The 22,333-nt window shown below is 48.9% G+C and overlaps 2 protein-coding genes across 2 annotated transcripts in view; both read right to left on the bottom strand.

The window, feature by feature from the left end:
* Positions 1-13,249, bottom strand: part of lipeb (lipase, hormone-sensitive b) — a gene marked incomplete at its 5' end in the record, with an annotated part of 48,537 nt that extends 35,288 nt beyond the window's left edge. The window contains 9 exon segments of the mRNA XM_084444843.1: positions 373-402; positions 404-517; positions 519-542; positions 545-661; positions 1,413-1,427; positions 1,430-1,453; positions 1,455-1,582; positions 1,585-1,656; positions 13,162-13,249. Of these exon segments, the coding sequence (XP_084300969.1) occupies positions 373-402; positions 404-517; positions 519-542; positions 545-661; positions 1,413-1,427; positions 1,430-1,453; positions 1,455-1,582; positions 1,585-1,656; positions 13,162-13,249 (612 nt within the window).
* A 1,781-nt stretch (positions 13,250-15,030) lies between these two features.
* cd79a (CD79a molecule, immunoglobulin-associated alpha) lies at positions 15,031-18,054 on the bottom strand (the record flags this gene model as incomplete). Its single annotated transcript, XM_084444691.1, has 5 exons — positions 15,031-15,165; positions 15,680-15,742; positions 16,106-16,221; positions 17,114-17,464; positions 18,015-18,054. 5 exons carry the CDS (start codon positions 18,052-18,054, stop codon positions 15,031-15,033), a joined length of 705 nt encoding a protein of 234 aa, XP_084300817.1.
* Positions 18,055-22,333: the final 4,279 nt, after the last annotated feature.

A 22,333-nucleotide genomic window follows, 5' to 3' on the forward strand; every position in this document is an offset into this window, starting at 1 on the left:
CTTCTTCCAACCCTCCCTCCCTATATCCATCCATCCATCAATCCCTCCCTTCCTTCCTTCCTCCTTCCATCCATCCATCATCCTCCCTCCCTCCCTCCCTCCATCCCATCCTCCCTCCTTCCATCCATCCCTTCCCTCCAACCCTCCCTCCCTTCATCCATCCCTCCTCCCCTCCTCCCTTCCTCCCTCCATCCATCCCATCCTTCCTCCCTCCATCCCTCCTTCCTCCCTCCATCCCATCCTCCCTCCCTCCATCAATCCCTCCCTCCCTTCCTTCTTCCAACCCTCCCTCCCTTCATCCATCCCTCCCCTCCTCCCTCCATCCCAACCTCCCTCCCTCCCTCCCTCCCTCCCTCCCCCCCTCTCACCCACCTGGAAGCCCAGGCAGCGTCCGTAGAAGCAGGCCCTTGTGCATGGACGAGTACTCCCTGAGGAAGCTCATGCTCAGGCCGCTCTCCTCCTGGAAGAACAGGTTTCCGCGGCTGTTGTCGTGCAGCAGGCGCTGCGCCAGGTAGAGCCAGCGCCCTCAGCTGGCAGAGCGCGCGCTGCAGTACGCCTCCATCTCGCTCGCGTTGTTCGACGCCCGGAAGAAGATGCTGCGACGGTTGGCGGCGATGTAGCGCCCCTTCTGGATGATGTGGAGGAGGCAGCAGCGCGCCACCTTGGGGGGGGGGGAGGGGGGGGGGGAGGCGGGACACAGAAGAGAGAGGGCGCACGTGAGGAAACGGGGAAGCTCGCTCGATAACGGGGGTGAGGGTGGCGAACGAGGGGGAGGTGAAAGAGAGATGGAGAGAGAGGACGAGGAGTCTCGTTGGATACAGACGTGAAAAGGGGAGAGGAGGACAGAGGGGAAAGAGAAAAAAGAGAGTGTGAGGGAGAGGGAGAGAGAGGGAGAGAGAGGGAGAGAGAGAGAGGGAGAGAGAGGGAGAGAGAGAGAGGGAGAGAGAGAGTGTGAAGGAGAACGACGGGGAGATTCATCCGATAGCGAGGTGAAGAGCCTGTGAGGGAAGGTTATGGGTTCTTCTTATCAGTGAGATGAGAGAAAGAGAGAGGAGAAAGAGAGAGGAGAAAGAGAGAGAGAGAGAAAGAGAGAGAGAGGGGGGGGTACAGTGGGGGTACCGGGAGGCAAGCTGACAAGCTGAATATCCTGACGGAAAATCAATCATGAAATGACTTATCTAAACAGACATCAGGTTTAAATAATTGATGAGGAGTTTCTCACAATGTAGCGAGACAGGGACAGGTACAGGGATAGTGTGTGTGTGTGTGTGGTGTGTGTGTGTGTGTGTGTGTGTGTGTGTGTGTGTGTGGTAATACACGATCACACACAGGCACGGTAATGAATGGATCAAAGAGTTAGCAGATCACTTGATACACACACACACACACAGACACACACACACACACACTACCTTGACTAGTGAGCGGGTATCCCATTGGCAGGTATGTGCGGAGTCGAAGTCGAAGTGGTGGTAGATGTTGGCGAAGCCCGAGATGACGGGCTCCAGGCTGTGGGCGTGCTCCTGGATCAGCGCCATGGCGTCCACTAGCCGCCGCGCCGCGTCCCCCTGGGGCCCCTTGGGCCCCCGGAGAAGAAGGAGGCATTCTCCTCACACACGCTGTACAGCGCCACAAACACCGCTCTGGTGTCCATGACTGGTGGAAGGAGACAGAGGAGGGAGTTAGAGAGTGTGTGTGTGTGTGTGTGTGTGTGTGTGTGTGTGTGTGTGTGTGTGTGTGTGTGTGTGTGTGTGTGTGTGAGTGAGTGTGTGTAGCATTAGGGAGCACATGGAATGATCAGCATGCAGGTACAGATATAACAGCATAGCGTTCCCTTCATTGTAATGCCTGATCCCAGATAGCTGGCCCTCATGGAAGCTGGTTTATGGATGATTGCGATGACGCAAGAAACACAGAGATCAGCGGCACGGATCCTCAAACTGAGTGGAACTGCGGGAGAGGGTTAACAACTGAGCAAAGCACACAAAACACACACTACACTCCCCGCTCCTCTCAGAAACCACACACACACGTACGTACGTACGCACACAGTTGGCAAGCGATGTGTGAGCAGAGTTCACGTTAGGGAGCCTCGTCATGTAACAATCAGCAGCACACTGGTGGAGCGAGCCGGCCTGAAACCCAGGCTCCTCCCACACCCGGCCTGCTGCTCACTGATAGGATGACAGACCCGGGCTCCTCCCACACCCGGCCTGCTGCTCACTGATAGGATGACTGAGACCCGGGCTCCTCCCACACCCAGCCTGCTGCTCACTGATAGGATGACAGACCCGGGCTCCTCCCACACCCAGCCTGCTGCTCACTGATAGGATGACTGAGACCCGGGCTCCTCCCACACCCAGCCTGCTGCTCACTGATAGGATGACTGAGACCCGGGCTCCTCCCACACCCGGCCTGCTGCTCACTGATAGGATGACTGAGACCCGGGCTCCTCCCACACCCAGCCTGCTGCTCACTGATAGGATGACAGACCCGGCTCCTCCCACACCCAGCCTGCTGCTCCCTGATAGGATGACTGAGACTCGGGCTCCTCCCACACCGGCCTGCTGCTCCCTGATAGGACGACTGAGACCCGGGTCCCTCCCGGTTCCCGTGTCATCCCCCGTTCTCTCTTCGTCCCTCTTCCTCCGTTTCAGGAAGTGACGGGACGCTGCCAGGAAGTGCGTTCTTTGATCAGTGGTTGGTTGATAGACAGCAGACGGACACTCGTTCTGTTTCATCAATTCAAACACTCCAAGAACACCAGACTGAAAACTCTAGACAACCAACCAAAGCGTGAGATGTAACTAGATATAGCCGACGGTTTCAGAGCCTGTTCACTGTGAATCATATTATCCACCAACAGTTTCATCTCCACGTCACAAAAGAAACCGCCAAAGAGGCTGATGGGTAATATACTGTAGGGATATAATCTCGCCACCGCAGGATAAATGTAATGTTATCTACCAGAATGAGAATATGTGACTTTATTTTATGAACAACTGTCTAATACTTCACAAATAATCCCATATGACTGAAGCTGTACACAATAAATGTTGTTGGTGTTGATTGTTGCTCTGATCAAGATTGTGGCACACGCCCCCGTCCTCGTTCAACTTTGGCCTACATTCTCTCTCTCCACGCCCTCCGTCTCCTCCGCTCCCTGTTCACATCCCTCCCTTTTTACACCCTTCTAATTATTATACTTCACCTCACAAAACAGGCTCTGGTCCCTCCTGAACGGCACCTTCTCCAACCTCACGGCCTTCTAGTCAAACCCCTCTTTCTCTCGGCCACCAACCAACTGGGCTAAAGCAGCCAACCGGAGGCGTCTGATGGACAGAACGGTCCACAGCGCGTTAGCGTAGCGACATTAGCGTAGCGACATTAGCATGCTACGGGTGACGAGATCTCTAGCCACTGGCCTAACATACAGTACTTCTGGCCAGGCCTTAATAAAAGGTGGATGAGACATAAGAAAGGCAGCATTTCCCAGAGAGGCTGAGAAGCTACAGTAGGCCTGGCATGACCGACACTGCATATGGAGGGAGGAGAGAGAGAGAGAGAGAGACAGAGAGAGAGACAGAGAGAGAGAGAGAGAGAGAGAGAGAGAGAGAGAGAGAGAGAGAGGGAGAGAGAGAGAGAGAGAGAGAGAGAGGAGAGAGAGAGAGAGAGAGAGAGAGAGAGACAGAGAGAGAGAGAGAGAGAGAGGGAGAGAGGGAGGGAGAGGGAGGGAGAGAGAGAGAGAGAGAGAGGGAGAGAGAGAGAGAGAGAGAGAGAGAGAGAGACAGAGAGAGAGAGAGAGACAGAGAGAGAGAGAGACAGAGAGAGAGAGAGACAGAGAGAGAGAGATAGAGAGAGAGAGAGAGGGAGAGAGAGAGAGAGAGGGAGGGAGAGAGAGAGAGAGAGAGAGAGAGGGAGAGAGAGAGAGAGAGAGAGGGAGAGAGACAGAGACAGAGACAGAGAGAGAGAGAGAGAGAGGGAGAGAGACAGAGACAGAGAGAGAGAGAGACAGAGAGAGACAGAGGGAGAGAGACAGAGAGAGAGAGAGAGAGAGAGACAGAGACAGAGACAGAGAGAGAGAGACAGAGAGAGAGAGACAGAGAGAGAGACAGAGACAGAGAGAGAGACAGGAGAGAGAGAGAGAGACAGAGAGAGAGAGAGAGAGAGACAGAGACAGAGAGAGAGACAGAGACAGAGACAGAGAAAATTGAGTGAATGTGACAGCCATGCCAGTTCTTTCCACTCAAACTATCTCACTACCACACATCCACGCCCACGTCCACACACACACACCCACGTCCACACACACACCCACACACACCTCAACAATAAAAAGATGACCCAGTACAGTCACAGGCCACAAACTCAACCATTCCCTTGCCAGCTGAACAGGACTCTTGGCTGTGGACTGGCCTTCCCTCGTACTCAGACCTTGTGAAAGTGGAATGTGCCAAGAACAGCACGTGAAGCTCCGAGGCCACGCCAGCCCCAAACATGTCGAAATGGGGGGCTGGAACGATTACATCAGACTCAATTAGGTTGCAGAGCAAGCTATGCCAGCCCAGTGTGTCTTGGAAACAGCCTAGAATAACCGCTCACTGCTTTAACAGAACAAGCAGCAGATGTGACATTTTGGACCGGCGCTAAATCGGTATTTGCCCCTAAACTCTATCCATGTGAGACCATCCGCATCTCGTGAGCTCACATTCTGTTTCTCTCCGCAGATCAGTCTGGCATTCCCCCATCTTGAATGGTTTCAGTCTTGCCTTGACTGACTAACTCCTTCAGCCAATCAGCGTAACAAAACTTAGTAACAAGTAACAAAACGCCAAATCCAGTCGGAAGTCTTTTCCTCTGCTAGTGCATACTCTTGTTCTTGTTGAATTATTGTTATTGAGTCTATTTCTGCAATAACGGCACTTACAGCGGTGTTTATTCTAAAAATGTTAACGTTACCGCTCGTTGCTTTGGGAGACTTTTGCCAGCGGCCTCCATTTTGTTTTCACGCATCAACTACGGGTACCAATCAGGTGCTACGTTCGACCGGGGGGCCGAACAGCAGTCAGAACAGTCCCTGATTGGCCCGGTCACAACGTGATCAGAGAGAAATTGTTCGAGATAGCTGGAGGTCCAGACTGATCTGTGGAGAAGAAGTGAACTCGGGAGATCAGGATGGTCTCACAAGGCCAATTAAAACTCTAACATTACTCTTCAGTCCTCTGTGGGCACATGAAACCAAATGAAAGTGAATAGCTCACCAATTCCTCTATCCAAACAGAATGGACTTCATTCTGACTTAAATGCTAAACCGTGTGGAGATTCATTTGCAAACTCAACCACAGTATTCCAACTTCATACTCAAGCTAACCTAGTTCTTTCCTGATGTTAATTGTGGACTGGTGTTGCTGATGAGACTCCGGTGACGTGGTGCTAAAGTGATCCTCAGTTAGTTGACATATCAACATTCTGTACGTGGGCCGGTCAGTTTGAGTGACCCTTTATGGAAACGTAATGGCGCGCCCCAAGCAAACCCGCGAGCTAGCCCGCTCTGCTACACGTCTTTAAAGGCATTCCTTTGCCAGGATAATACAATAACAGCAGGTTATCAATGGATATCCACACTCTATCCTACAACAGACTGTAGTACTAATCTCTCTAGCCTCCAGCAGCGTTGTGCCCACTGTACACAAACTCAACAGACAGTGACACCTGTCATTGAAGATGGATGAAAACAGGCAGCTATAAATCATGCACAACTAGCCTAGCACCAGCGGCATAACATGCTTATAATGAGTCCTGTAGGGGCAATGGTGTGTGTGTGTGTGTTGTGAGAGAAAGTGTAGCCTACACACAACGCACACTTGTCAGTAGCAGGTGACACACAGCTAGGCGAGGCATGCACACGACAGGGCAACTGTTCTACAACAACAGGGAGTAGAAAACAAAGCGTTTACCCTCGTCCGAGTTCATGGCTCTGTCCTCGTCTGTCTCCTCTCTCCACGGCAATGAGAGCAGGAAGAGAGGGAGAGAGGGAGTGAGAGAGAGGGAGGGAGGGGAGGGGTGGGGGAGAAGACAGAGATGGGGTATTGTGATTGGTCCTCTCTCTCCCTCTTCCTGCTTTTCACTCGGTGACTCTTCCCCGGGTCGGTTTCTGTTTCCGTCAGCCTGACATACCAGTATTGGTTTGTTCTTCTTTCTTTCTCTCCCTCTCTCTGCTCCTCTCTCCCTCGCTTCGTTGGAAAGGACGGGGAGTCCTCAAGACACATACAAGACGTCCCACCGCTGGGGACGTCCCACCGCTGGGGACGTGACTCCTCACCCACAGTTGGGCAGTGTTTGCATGTGTATCTGATCTAAAAAAACAATCTGTACTAAAACAAGAGCCGTTCCCTTTCACCCTCTGACTGTCAGTAACCTTGGATGTTATTGACTGTTCAACATGCAACTCCCAGGGCCCCGGGCTGATGTAACAGTTGGTTGAGGGTGCGCATTATAAATAAAAATAACATAACATAACATAACAGAGACCTTCAGTCTAATTGGAAGATCTCTTCCCAGTAACTGTGTGTGCACCCACGTACCAGGGGTCGGCAACAGGCAAAACCTTTTTATTTATTTTTTGGGAACAAAATCATCGGACCAGTGATGCAAGTCCAGAAGGAGGTTACACCACCTAGCTCTACCTATGGTAGAGCAGGTCGTTCAGTGATCGAAGGGTCAGTGGTTCGAATCCCAGCTCTGACTGTCCACATGTCGAAGTGTCCTTGAGCAAGACACCTAACCCCAAATTGCTCCCAATGAGCAGGTTAGCACCTTGCATGGCAGCTGCCGCCATTGGTGTGTGAATGTGTGTGAATGGGTGAATGAGAGGCCATTGTAAAGCGCTTTGAGTGCCGCTAAGGTGGAAAAGCGCTATATAAGTGCAGTCCATTTACCATTTACCACCTGAATCTGAGTCATGCTAAAGTAACGTTTGAGCTTGGAGACAGCAGACCTGGTGCTGAAATTTAGCCAACTAGTTTAGGAAGACTAGAAGATGTGGCCTTCGAATGACTGGCACAGAAGACCTAAGGGTTGAAACGTTGCAGTTTTTTTTTCTTTCAATAAAGTGAACCGGGAGATATCAGTGTGGGAGATATCAGTGTGCGGATCTTTCCTCTCTCCAAACTATGTTCTCTCAGATCCAGCACCTGGCCTACTAAGGGTGGACGTGCGCACAGCTTTTGTCTTCGAATGACTGGCCTTCAGTGACTGCAGCTCTTCTTTAAACTATGTTCCATCAAAATCACAGACAACACAACTGTGCTCCATCTGTTATCATCAATAGCCAGGCGTAAATGATTATTCTGATTGAGCCCCTCCCGAAGGCCCCGTATGCACATTTTTATTCTAACCTTTATTTAACGAACATCCCAGTCAATCTTCTCTTTTGCAGCCATGGCCTCAGTATTACAAGAAATATTGAAATCCTCCTCAACCAGTGCGACCAGGTGGGTGAGAACAGTCACACACACACACAGGCCTACACTTGGTCTGAATATGTGCTTTCAAGCCGTTAAGGGTAATGGAGCTGTGCTGTGCTAGCCTCTAGCCGGGTGTGGAGAAGCGCCCAGCCTGTGGCCTGGTGCTCAACCACGTGGCGGTGCGGGCGCCAATCCTGCAGCGCCGAAATATGGAAGGCTCAGTCAGTGTTCTCCAGACAGTGGGTTGGAATGCTCTCTGGTGGGTGAGAAGAGTCCTCCTAGGGACCGGGGAGATGAGACGGGCTTTGTTAAGGCCAGCTGCTCGCTCGCTCTCACTCTCTCACTGTCTCTCCCTCTCTCTGGCCCGCTCTCTCTCACTCTCTCTGTCTCTCTCTCTCTGTCTCTCCCTCTCTCTGTCTCTCTCTCTCTCTCTCCCTCTCTCTGGCCCGCTCTCTCTCTGTCTCTCCCTCTCTCTGGCCCACTCTCTCTCTCTCTCTGTCTCTCTCTCTGTCTCTCTCTGTCTGTCTCTCTCTGTCTGTCTCTCTCTGTCTGTCTCTCTCTGTCTGTCTCTCTCTGTCTGTCTGTCTCTCTCTCTCTCTCTCTCTCTCTCTCTGTCTGTCTGTCTCTCTCTCTCTTTGTCTACTCTCTCTATCTCTCCCTCTCTCTGGCCCGCTCTCTCTCACTCTCTCTCTCTCTCTCTGTTGATATGTGAACTCTGTTTGTGTGGGTAGTGATACCTATATCTGTGTTATCATAACACCCCTCCTTTCTCTCTCCCCCTCTTACCACATCGACAGGAAAGAAAGAGAACAGAAAAGTGAACGTGGGCTTGACTGGGAGCACACTGACTCTGAAGCTTTTCCTCATCGTTTTTCTTCAAACAAATTGTCTTGGCCCGCCCAGGTACAAACGGGATATTAGTTTCACTCCTATCTAAGAAAAAAAGTTATCCTTATAAACAGGGCTGAAAATTAACACCTTCCACCGGCCAAATGCAGGTAAAATTTCCAATTGGCGACTAGTTTTTCGGAAGGCTATCTGAAAAAAAGATATACTTGGCCGGTAGATTTTTTCATCTACAGTCCCCTTGGCAGGTGACTCACCGTGAGCCAAAAAGTTAATTTTCACCCCTGCTTATAAATAGGGCTCATTCAAATACATCTCTTTCCCTGCTCTGTGAAACCTGTTCCTCGAGTATCAGTGTCTTTGAGAGATAAGGCCAAGACTAGGCCAAGGCTGTTTCAACTGGACTTAGAACACAACCCATGGCAAAAATATTGAATGGGGCTAATTATAACCACTTGAATTTGAACAAAGCATAGAGGCAGCAGCATCAAATTCCAATAAGTAGTCCTAGTAGCCTCGGCCCCAAGGTTTACAGCACTGTTTCCCCATATAGGCGGTCACATTAGACGCAGTGTTGTTGTGTGAACCTTGCCCCAGTCCTGGAACCGTTCAGGCCAACCTTCACAACAGGAAGTCAGTAACAATGAGCCTCTCTGGGCCTCACTGTGGGATACGCAAGTCTTTCCTTCACTGTGTCAAACTAGGACTTCACTACACTGTCATGATTGAGATAACAGCCCTGATAACATGGTGGCAACATAACAAGTAGCAGGTAGCACGTGTGTGGTGAAACTCGCCTCGCACAATGGCATGTCGTTTTGCACCCATGAAGGCACAACTGGTCAATTAATCTGAATAGGGTTACGTATAGATAAGATCTAAATATGCTATATTAAAGGTCTGCCCAATACAGCAAAGTTATTTTGGAGTGGGTGGTTTAAGCTTTTGGCCCTGTTGTTCCAGTTGTTAGTTAGGCCTGGGTTGTTCCAGTTGTTAGTTAGGCCTGGGTTGTTCCAGTTGTTAGTTAGGCCTGGGTTGTTCCAGTTGTTAGTTAGGCCTGGGTTGCACAGCAACATTTTGAGAACAGGAATGACAACGGAACTAGGATGACCTCTGGGTAACCCGGCAACGTTTCATCAGCGGTGCCAGAAGTCATCAGGGTTACACAGAAACGATATCGCAACACTGAGCAATGAGCATGACTGACTGTCATCTATGAAAATAATTTGTTTCGAATGCATTTATTTAGGGCTGCCTGTCTTCAACCAAAGGAAATCTTGGTCAGTCTGTTCTCAGGCCTACATTTCCAAATTAGGGTGTATTCCTTAGTTAGCAATTAACTAGTAGACCTAATTCGTTATACAGCATAAGTTGTATTATCATTTTATTATTGTCTTATTATTATTATTATTAGCAGTAGTAGTAGTATTGTTATCTTGTTATCGTCTGATTATTAGTATTGTTATTATTATTATTGTTTCTTTTGATGTAGGCCTGTTGGACCAGGCGCTTCCACTTGGTCGACCCTGGATCATATTCCATAATAATCTCTCATTTTGTCCATCCATCCAAATGATTTAAATTCATGCACTTTCCAATGTCTGAATAAAATCATGAGTTTTCTTAGAGTCCGATCGCGCTCCCCATTTGAGATGGCAATCCAAGTCTTAAATCAGTATTTTTCTCTTGAAGTTCTGGTAAAATCAAACATGTTTAATATTATCTGAAGTTTTTCATTATGCATTACATTACATTACATTATTTACATGTTTTAAAGTTTAAAATTTGCCATAAGTTCGTTAATAGTATGTTAATAACTCAGCGTAAATGTTCTCCCGCCAATCAGATTCCTCAACGCGAGTCTCTCAACACCATTTAAGATGTAATGCATCATCCCCAACATGGCGGCAGCTGTGAGTAGGCTGCAGAGAGCGCCGAATCACCGGTAGAAGAAGAAAGTCGATGCGCTGTGGATATTAGACATTTAAGTGTACGAATTTGCCTTTTATTTGAAAGGTGGGGGACTACAAACTGTAGCGACCTCGGAGAAAAGGCTTTCATCTTTCCAACAATGTTTTTACCTTGGTGAGTAACGAAACGGTTTTGTCTGTATACTCGGACGAGCGGGCCGAGGAAGCGCATTCATAGGTAAATTGCATTGAGAGTAAGGCCGGATTCATAGTCGACGCAAACTACATAAGCGTAAGCAATGCAAGCTTCGCAAGGCCACGCAAGATCTCGTTGCGGCCTTGCGTGTGTCATGCCGAAATTTGTCACTTGACGCAAGCAATAGTGCAATTCCTTGCGTTTCCACAAAACAAAACACAGAACGCAAGCTCTCGAGTCATGTTGGAGCTTGCGTTCACAACGTAGCTTGCGTTGTTTACTTCGACTATGAATCAGGCCTAAAAGGGCGTTATCTGTAGGATATGGCCCTGGACCAGGTCTAAATAGGCTATATCTATATGTATTCTAATCTTGGTCAGACAAAGCAATCACATTGAATCCTACAATCACATTCTGGGCTTTAAAATTATGATGTGTTATAATTTTACTTTACAATAGCCGACCGTCGGATCGCTTTCGCCTGTTTACTGAGAACGAAAACACCCCTCGCTGCATTCTCGAAATTTCACGGCTTTTCAAAACGCTAACGCCGTTGCCGTGTAACTGCCAGGTGCAAACGGGAACCAAACGTTCCGGAAACGTTGACGTGTAACCCAGGTGTAAAGTGTCTGCTCACTCAGCCACGCTACAGAGAGGATGCTACAGTGAGACTGTCCCGCTGACAGAGGCTAGTCATGATCTCGGAGAACCCCAGCATGTTCTTTTACAAAGACTGTCCATTATGTCACATTGATTGAGTCAGCCTGCTCCTAGCTGATGGAAACGGATGCTGCGGTCTCATGTGACACACTGGCAAATGAGCAAACTGACTGGAGACTAGAACGCAGCTTAGCCCAACGGTTTTGACTGGAGACTAGAACGCAGCTTAGCCCAACGGTTTTGACTGGAGACTAGAACGCAGCTTAGCCCAACGGTTTTAGGAGACTAGAACGCAGCTTAGCCCAACGGTTTTAGGAGACTAGACCGCAGCTTAGCTTAACGGTTTTAGGAGACTAGAACGCAGCTTAGCCCAACGGTTTTAGAAGACTAGAACGCAGCTTAGCCCAACGGTTTTAGGAGACTAGACCGCAGCTTAGCCCAACGGTTTTAGGGGACTAGAACGCAGCTTAGCCCAACGGTTTTAGGGGACTAGAACGCAGCTTAGCCCAACGGTTTTAGGAGACTAGAACGCAGCTTAGCCCAACGGTTTTAGGAGACTAGACCGCAGCTTAGCCTAACGGTTTTAGGAGACTAGAACGCAGCTTAGCCCAACGGTTTTAGGAGACTAGAACGCAGCTTAGCCCAACGGTTTTAGGGGACTAGAACGCAGCTTAGCCCAACGGTTTTAGGAGACTAGACCGCAGCTTAGCCCAACGGTTTTAGGAGACTAGACCGCATCTTAGCCCAACGGTTTTGACTGGAGACTAGAACGCAGCTTAGCCCAACGGTTTTGACTGGAGACTAGAACGCAGCTTAGCCCAACGGTTTTAGGAGACTAGAACGCAGCTTAGCCCAACGGTTTTAGGAGACTAGAACGCAGCTTAGCCCAACGGTTTTAGGAGACTAGACCGCAGCTTAGCCCAACGGTTTTAGGAGACTAGACCGCAGCTTAGCCCAACGGTTTTAGTAGACTAGACCGCATCTTAGCCCAACGGTTTTAGTAGACTAGACCGCATCTTAGCCCAACGGTTTTGACTGGAGACTAGAACGCAGCTTAGCCCAACGGTTTTGACTGGAGACTAGAACGCAGCTTAGCCCAACGGTTTTAGGGGACTAGAACGCAGCTTAGCCCAACGGTTTTAGGAGACTAGAACGCAGCTTAGCCCAACGGTTTTAGGAGACTAGAACGCAGCCCAACGGTTTTAGGAGACTAGAACGCAGCTTACCCACTGAGCAAAGACACGTCTAAAAGACGTCTTTTAGATGTCTTTTTTGTCTTTTTCGGACGTCCAAAGACATCCAATTAGGAGCCAGAATGAAAGTTTTTTTAGACGTTCAGATATTGGACCCGTTCTGCACGTCCACAGACGTCTTAGAGGGGTCCAAGCCAGACGTTTGAATATTGAGGGGTCCAGCAGACGAACACACGGGGTTCTGGACCGACGGACGTTATTAAGACATGATCTGAACGTCTCCCTGACGTTGTGTGTTTGCTGGGTAGCCCAACGGTTTTAGGAGACTAGAACGCATCTTAGCCCAACGGTTTTAGGAGACTAGAGTATAAGTATAAGGAGTATAAGGAGACTAAGTATCATCCATGGTGTATCATCCATGGTGTATCATCCATGGTGTGGTGTGAATTCAGCACGGTGACGTTAAACGGTAACGTTAGAAACAAGCGGTGAAGTTGTCAAAGTTTATGGGCTAATCGATCAGAGACGTATCATTATAATTCCAGGAAACTTCTTTTTTTTTCGAAATACTAAAGTTACATTGTTCAAGAGACTTGACGTGCGGTATAGCTAATGTTCTCTTGTTCGCTTCTATTATATTCAGTACTTTTCATATGCTCTTTGCTACTGTAACATCTGAATTTTCCCACCTGGGGATTAAGAAAGTGGTATCTTATCTATCTATCTATCTATCTATCTATCTATCTGGTCTGGTCTGGGTGTACGTTAGCATTAACATTAGCCTCCTCCACGTTAGTGACTGTTCAAGGATATTTCAAGTTCATTTCCCAGCAACTTAACAAACAACCAGACGGACCGTGTACCTCCCAACCGACGTGGATATATCTCACCTACTGGGCCCTCTTTGTGTTTAGACGAACGTCTTCCATTTACACCTTTTTCGAGGCTACCGTTGCCTGCTTTCTTCCCGGACGCCATCTTCCCCCCCTGTTTTCCGCTCCGCCTCTGCTGGGCTCCCTGGCTGACATACCTGTGAGGACGGCCACGCCCACGACAGCCAGTCTCGCGCGGGCTCGGTGTTCGTTCAGCCTATCACGAAGCTCCGATTGTTGGAGCTCCACCCCTTATTTGCTACGTTGCCCTTGGTTTCCTCACGAGCGTCCCGGTGATACACACGGGCGTGACGTTAAAGGAGACAGGACCCTCCTCTCTCTTCAGACAGGACAGGACCCTCCTCTCTCTTCAGACGGGACCCTCCTCTCTCTTCAGACAGGACAGGACCCTCCTCTCTCTTCAGACAGGACAGGACCCTCCTCTCTCTTCAGACGGGACCCTCCTCTCTCTTCAGACAGGACAGGACCCTCCTCTCTCTTCAGACAGGACAGGACCCTCCTCTCTCTTCAGACGGGACCCTCCTCTCTCTCTCTTCAGACAGGACCCTCCTCTCTCTTCAGACAGGACCCTCCTCTCTCTTCAGACAGGACAGGACCCTCCTCTCTCTTCAGACGGGACCCTCCTCTCTCTTCAGACGGGACCCTCCTCTCTCTTCAGACAAGACAGGACCCTCCTCTCTCTTCAGACGGGACCCTCCTCTCTCTCTCTTCAGACAGGACCCTCCTCTCTCTTCAGACAGGACCCTCCTCTCTCTTCAGACAGGACCCTCCTCTCTCTTCAGACAGGACCCTCCTCTCTCTTCAGACGGGACCCTCCTCTCTCTTCAGACAGGACCCTCCTCTCTCTTCAGACAGGACCCTCCTCTCTCTTCAGACAGGACAGGACCCTCCTCTCTCTTCAGACAGGACAGGACCCTCCTCTCTCTTCAGACAGGACAGGACCCTCCTCTCTCTTCAGACGGGACCCTCCTCTCTCTCTCTTCAGACAGGACCCTCCTCTCTCTTCAGACGGGACCCTCCTCTCTCTTCAGACGGGACCCTCCTCTCTCTTCAGACAGGACAGGACCCTCCTCTCTCTTCACACAGGACAGGACCCTCCTCTCTCTTCAGACGGGACCCTCCTCTCTCTTCAGACAGGACCCTCCTCTCTCTTCAGACAGGACCCTCCTCTCTCTCTCTCTTCAGACAGGACCCTCCTCTCTCTTCAGACAGGACCCTCCTCTCTCTTCAGACAGGACCCTCCTCTCTCCCTCAGACGGGACCCTCCTCTCTCTCTTCAGACAGGACAGGACCCTCCTCTCTCTTCACACAGGACGGGACCCTCCTCTCTCTTCAGACAGGACCCTCCTCTCTCTTCAGACAGGACCCTCCTCTCTCTTCAGACAGGACCCTCCTCTCTCTCTCTCTTCAGACAGGACCCTCCTCTCTCTCTCTTCAGACAGGACCCTCCTCTCTCTTCAGACAGGCGCAAACTCCGAGAGCCCAAAACATGAGGCTATACAATTACAGAGTACTACAGACATTATGGGTCACCCTTCTGTTTATTACTTTATACACCAACGTTTAATGCAGAGTGAGAGTAATGCAATTGGGATGATATAAATGGAACGGATAATAGCTTAATTGGATACAGATCCATTGTAATCGCACAAAAATTGCACTTTAAAGGGTTTGTTGTAATTATCTCTATAAAATCAAATGTTAGGGAAAAAGAAGCAATTCTGACCAGATATTATTTAAAAAAAACATTCTGCTCTGTAACTCACTTTGCCCTCATACACAACCACTCTCCCCCGCCCCCCTAATTTTTCTACTTCACATTTCTCCTCTTCTAATTTCTACTCCTCCCCTCATTCCTCTTCTCCATCAAGGCTTCTCCAGCTGGATCTCCTCCTCCTCCTCCTCCTCCACCACTCTGAAGCCCACGTCTTGGTAGGGCCCCTGCTCCCGGGAGCGCTGGATCTGGTCGTAGGTGGTACTGCAGTCCTCCAGGTTCAGTCCCTGGAAACGGGTGAAGGTGAAATAGCAATAATGACAAGATAATGTAAGCAGCCTAATGCCAGGACAGAACACAACCACAAACCCAACATCTTTCACCTGAGAGGGATCAACTTCATCTTTCCCCTCCTTCTGAAAATGTAGTCTTTGATAAAAATGAAATAAAATAAAAGGCTAATAATGAATAGAGAAAAAAAGAAGGCGGCTTAGGTTCCACTGATCTACGTATTAAAAAGGAGAGGTGCTCATTACCGTGGGGAGAACTTGATCAAAAATAAGATAGAGTAAAAACTCTGTAGCAAAGGCAAGGCACTCGTCTCCATAAGGTTTAAAAAGCCTTTATTAAAGTGGCTAGTTGCCCAACGCGTGTCGGCGTAATGCCTTCATCAGGGGAATGAATCAAATAAAAGGCTTTCTTCCCTGTTCATGGGCTGCTTAGCATTTAGTGGGTTTCTAGTGATGTGCTTTCCCTAACCAAGAATGGCGCAGAACCAGTTTGTCTGACTCTAATCCTCACCTCATATATATTCTCATCTTCTTTCCTCGACTTCCTCTTGTCCAGCTTATTGCATCTCCTTGACTGGAAATGGAGAGATTGGTCAAATCATACGATGGTGTCATTTTCTTCAGGGAGTGAAGAATGCCTTTGCGGATCTGAATCTGATAAGCAGCACTACAGATCCAAACCGCTCAGTTATGGCAGTGTTACTCACCATTCAACAAATTGCCATGCATCCATCCATCCGAACACAATGCAGTTATTCAGCAGATAAGAGTACTTTATGTACAGCATCACCATAATGAACCTTAGTAAGCAATATACTGTACATTCAGTCTAGGTGGAGCAAAGCCAATATTAACATAATGATGTAGTATGTATCAGGGTTAGTGATGACGGGTCTGGGAGGTGAATGGAGGTGGTGGTACAGCTGGGACCTCTGACCTGGAAGAGCATGGAGGCCCCGGGCAGGAGCACACACAACATCAGTAGCACCCCCTCGGCTGCCAGGATTCTGTTCTTCGTACTCTCACTGATGTTCAGAGTCTTCTTCATAGGCCCTGGGCAAGGACAAGGGTCAGGGGTCAGACAAACTGCCCCCACTCACCCTCTCCACAAGCAAGAGTCACATCTCATTGCTTTGACGTTATTGAATGGCACTGCATACGCTATATAGCAGAACGGTACAGCGCATTAAAACGCACTTTAAATTAATCGCATATAAGGAACAACGGGATGCGATTAATATGTTTAGTGACAAATGCTCTTTATGTTCCATACTCTCCAGAGAAACTCTAAATAAAGATTTATTTAACATTCAACACTGGTCATTTGAACTGAGTATGGAGATGACTGAACAATGGTCCTATTCAGAACGGCCCCGCGTGAGTATACTTGAAATGGGCCGTGACTCGGTCGGTTCTGTGCTCGACCCAGACCCAGCATGACGTGGAAGAGACTGTCATGAGACCTACCCATCACAGCGGTTGTGATCTGCAGTGCACAGATACGGCCATTCATTCACCGTGACCTGTACTGGACTAGGGTTAACTGGATTTGTGGATTACAAAGCTTTCACAATGCTGAGCTACTAGTGTGACACGCCATCCCCCCATGCAACACACACATGCGCGCACACACACACACAATACCTGTGCCTGTTTTTCTAACTCCCCATCAGTAATGTACAGTATAATAGGGTACTGTGAGTGCAGATGGAGGCCTTTGTAGATATATAATCGTGCAATCACACACTCACTCACACACACACACTCACTCACGCACACACTCACTCACTCACACACTCACTCACACAATCACACACTCACTCACTCACACACACTCACTCATACACTCACTCACACTCACTCACACTCACTCACACACACACACACTCACACACACACACACACACACACACACACACACTCACTCACTCACTCACTCACTCACTGTAGACCTGCAGGTAGGTGCCATGCGTGTACACAGAGGGCTTCAGGTGCGTGTGGTTGAGGAAGCACTGGTACAGCCCTGCGTCCTCCGGGCGCACCTCCCTCAGGGTCAGACGGCGACACCGCTGGCTCTCCCCAAACGTCGCCCGGACGTCCCACTCGCTCACCCTTCTGGGAGCGCTCGTACCCTTGACTGTGTGGATACTGGTGATCCAGATAGAGTCCACCCTGACGTTACTGCCCCCGGTGGTGGAGTAGCAGCACTGCAGGTGGGCAGTCTGGGAGACCTGCACCCTCAGAGAAGGCCTGTCTGCCTCCAGGGTCACCTGGATATGGTTTCCATTGGCAACCGCTGACAGGAGAAAAGGGGGAGGGAGTATAGAGTAGGGTGATGTCGCCTTCTGGCATCGACCTGATCAGTAAGCCATCCATCTTTAGTCAACTCAATCTTTGGTCAACTCTTTGTTTTAAATGTGCTCTATAAATACAGTTGGATTGGATCCATTTCAACCCATGTGATCTTTGTGTAGCTACATGTGTTGTGAGGGCAGAGGGGAACTACAGCACAGACATCTGCTGTGAGAGGAGATGCGCTTCACTGGAGCACAGGTACAAAGGGTCTAAATATAGAATTACTACCAATACACACAGGGTTGGGTATAATGCCACCTGAATACACATAGACATGTAGAATATTTGCAGTTAAGTACATAAATACCAGATGGTTTCATCCAGATTAAGAATACGTAGTACCTGGAAAGTGGCATCCTTTGTTTGAGTAATCAGTATATTGTGCATCATACAGTAGCAAGAGCTGAAATCAGCGAAATTAACACTCTGAAGAGCCACTGAGATAACAGCACAAGCATCACAGTTTTCCAAGCCCAACCAGACCTACTCACCTGCCAAGCTGCAGAGAACAAGGACTGTGATGCACATCATCCTGCTCCGGATTTGATGAATTAGTCGTCACTCTGCTCAAATACTGTGTTTTCTTCACTGTTTTATTTGATGTATTGGTTGTCACTCTAGTCAAAGTGACCTCTTCACTTCAGGGATCTCTCTGACGCTTATCTGTCTGTCACTGGTCCAATATGTCCTCTTCAGCGGTGTCCCTACCACCACGCTGGTAGAATACACCTCACTGTTTTACACTGTAGCTACACCCTGTTTGCTTATCTGTGACAGGAAACATGCTTGAGTGAAAGTTGAGCGTTCGCCCATCTGCATAACAGCCAGGGAAGTCCCTCCTCGTCCTCTACTCACCAGCTGGGCTGCATGTCTTTTCTTAACTCTATACACTGACTGGGTGGAGACAAAATGACAACAACAAGCATTTCTTTCCCCCCATTTATTTAAAAAAAGAGAGAAAATAATCATTGAAAAAAGAACGTACCACAATTCTTCTGAAGTATACATAATTAAAAACCCTCTTACACAATAAAATCAAAGCCCAAATACACAATATAGTTCTTGCATATTCATTTTCTTTTATAGACAGACAGGTGGCTGGGATGCCTGGGCCACTGACCAGCTCTTAACTCAATTCTTAACAAAAACGCTGTCTGAAGCAAACATGGTGCTGGTCCAGAATCTGCAGCCATAGAGGTAAATACACGCGCTGAGAAAGTACCCCTGAGAGACCCACAGGGGGCGCTGCAAAGCCCCTTTAATAACAGGCCGGTCGCTGAGCTCTTTCTGAGTCAGTTTCCTGGTCCCACCCTGGGAGGATATATTATCCCACCTGAACAGCATGTCCTCGTCTCACATCCTGGCACTGCTACCATCACTACAGAGCCCCATGGGAAGAACAAGGTTTGATCATCAGAACAAAGCACCCTTCTCTATTAATACACTTTTATCCATATTTATCTAGCTCGATTACTAGGTATTTATATAGAGTATACGTGGGGGAAACGAGGGAGAGAGAGCGGGGGAAAGAGAGAGGTGACTGAATGTGGGTGTTGCTCGCCCGGTGGACTGAGAATGGAGCGGTGTTAGTCTAAGCTGGGTTGAGCAGGATTTCACCTGCTGATTGATGCAGTTCAATAGTGAAACTCCCTGGCGGAGATAATCTCTTTATCCTCATCCTGTTGACATGCACCATGGCACAGGACCAATTAGCTGCACGCACTCTCACATGTACATACATGTGTTAGAAATAAAAACCAACGATTGTTTTCCTGCTCTCTCTCTCTCTGGGATTGGAAAATGCATAGTACAGTATATAATGACGTACGCTTCATACAACAACAACAACAAAGACATCTCACCGACCCGTTTAAGCGACTAAAATAAAACACAGCAAGGTACAGTAGAATTGTGCGATGAGAGTAGCAAGGAAAGTAAGGGTGCATGGAGAGACTCGTCCATCAGGGTGCATGGAGAGACTCGTCCATCAGGGTGCATGGAGAGACTCGTCCATCAGCGTGCATGGAGAGACTCGTCCATCAGCGTGCATGGAGACTCATCCATCAGGGTGCATGGAGAGACTCATCCATCAGCGTGCATGGAGAGACTCATCCATCAGGGTGCATGGAGAGACTCGTCCATCAGCGTGCATGGAGAGACTCATCCATCAGCGTGCATGGAGAGACTCCTCCATCAGGGTACATGGAGAGACTCATCCATCAGGGTGCATGGAGAGACTCATCCATCAGGGTGCATGGAGAGACTCCTCCATCAGCGTGCATGGAGAGACTCATCCATCAGGGTGCATGGAGAGACTCGTCCATCAGCGTGCATGGAGAGACTCCCGTAATTCCCTCCATCATACTCCCTTTTCTGTACAGGATGAGCTTTCTATAAGGAAAGGCAGCGTGAGAACAAGAGACGGGAGGACAAAAGCAGAGGTTCCCTCAGAATAACACCAGCTTTACTGAGAGAACCAGGAAGTTCCCTCAGAATAACAGCAGCTTTACTGAGAGAACCAGGAAGTTCCCTCAGAATAACACCAGCTTTACTGAGAGAACCAGGGAGTTCCCTCAGAATAACACCAGCTTTACTGAGAGAACCAGGGAGTTCCCTCAGAATAACACCAGCTTTACTGAGAGAACCAGGGAGTTCCCTCAGAATAACACCAGCTTTACTGAGAGAACCAGGGAGTTCCCTCAGAATAACACCAGCTTTACTGAGAGAACCAGGAAGTTCCCTCAGAATAACACCAGCTTTACTGAGAGAACCAGGGAGTTCCCTCAGAATAACACCAGCTTTACTGAGAGAACCAGGGAGTTCCCTCAGAATAACACCAGCTTTACTGAGAGAACCAGGAAGTTCCCTCAGAATAACACCAGCTTTACTGAGAGAACCAGGAAGTTCCCTCAGAATAACACCAGCTTTACTGAGAGAACCAGGAAGTTCCCTCAGAATAACACCAGCTTTACTGAGAGAACCAGGGAGTTCCCTCAGAATAACACCAGCTTTACTGAGAGAACCAGGGAGTTCCCTCAGAATAACACCAGCTTTACTGAGAGAACCAGGGAGTTCCCTCAGAATAACACCAGCTTTACTGAGAGAACCAGGAAGTTCCCTCAGAATAACACCAGCTTTACTGAGAGAACCAGGGAGTTCCCTCAGAACAACAGCAGCTTTACTGAGAGAACCAGCGAGTTCCCTCAGAACAACAGCAGCTTTACTGAGAGAACCAGGGCAGGGCCAGCAGGAGCGTTCTCTGCCCCGTCATGTTCTGGAGTTTCAAACAGAACGCAGTGATTACAAAAAGGGGGGAGAGAAAGGACGAGAAGGAAGAGAGATAAGAAGGCAGTGACGTTTGTAACGTTGGGTAACCTCGGGCCACGGAGCCTCTATCCCTAACACCGTTTACATAATTACACAATTAAGGATAAGGCAGAGTGAGAATGCATAAATTCAACAACGACAATGCATAAATTCCAAAGTGATCATGATGACTGTTCAGTACTTGCGGCCGGGCCGGCCTGCGCTTCCTGCATCCAAACTCCAGCTTCTCCAACACAGACGGGACAGGAGGTCTAGTCCAGTAGCTCCCTCTCTCTCTCTCTTCAGTATAACTGGATCTAGGTCTAGTCCAGTAGCACCCTCTCTCTCTCTCTCTCTCTCTCTCTCTCTTCAGTATAACTGGATCTAGGTCTAGTCCAGTAGCACCCTCTCTCTCTCTCTCTCTCTCTCTCTCTCTCTTCTCAGTATAACTGGATCTAGGAGGTCTAGTCCAGTAGCACTCTCTCTCTCTCTCTCTCTCTCTTTCTCTCTCTCTCTCCTCAGTATAACTGGATCTAGGAAGTCTAGTCCAGTAGCACCCTCTCTCTCTCTCTCTCTCTCTCTCTCTCTTCAGTATAACTGGATCTAGGAGGTCTAGTCCAGTAGCACCCTCTCTCTCTCTCTCTCTCTCTAGTATAACTGGATCTAGGAGGTCTAGTCCAGTAGCACTCTCTCTCTCTCTCTCTCTCTCTCTCTCTCTTTCTCTTCAGTATAACTGGATCCAGGAGGTCTAGTCCAGTAGCACTCTCTCTCTCTCTCTCTCTCTCTCTCTCTCTCTCTCTCTCTCTTCTCAGTATAACTGGATCTAGGAGGTCTAGTCCAGTAGCACCCTCTCTCTCTCTCTCTCTCTCTTCAGTATAACTGGATCTAGGAAGTCTAGTCCAGTAGCACCCTCTCTCTCTCTCTCTCTCTCTCTCTCTCTCTCTCCTCAGTATAACTGGATCTAGGAGGTCTAGTCCAGTAGCACCCTCTCTCTCTCTCTCTCTCTCTCTCTCTCTCTCTCTCTCTCTCTCTCTTCAGTATAACTGGATCTAGGAGGTCTAGTCCAGTAGCACCCTCCCTCTCTCTCTCTCTCTCTCTCTCTTCTCAGTATAACTGGATCTAACCTCACTTCTATCAAGGGTTGTGTGTCTGTTCCCCCTCCTGTCCATCATCCCTCATTGTCCTATACATGGTCCTTTATGGTTCAAGTCGTTCGTATGTGTGTGTATGTATGTGTGTATGTATGTACCTGTATGTATGTGTGTATGTATGTACCTGTATGTATGTGTGTATGTATGTACGCATGTACCAGTATGTATGTGTTTATATGCCTGTATATATATATGTACAGTATACAGTATGCAAGGCAGCCTAAGTCTTACAGTATCTACAGTCCAGCCAACAGCATGGGGCAGTAACATGAGGTCCAGTCACCCCTGGGTCCGTCCAGCAGGCTGGGACAGCGTGGGTCAACACCTACCAACCCACGTCCATTCAAGTCCAC

The sequence above is a fragment of the Borostomias antarcticus genome, assembly GCF_949987555.1.
Source record: "Borostomias antarcticus genome assembly, chromosome: 10".
NCBI lineage: Eukaryota > Metazoa > Chordata > Actinopteri > Stomiiformes > Stomiidae > Borostomias > Borostomias antarcticus.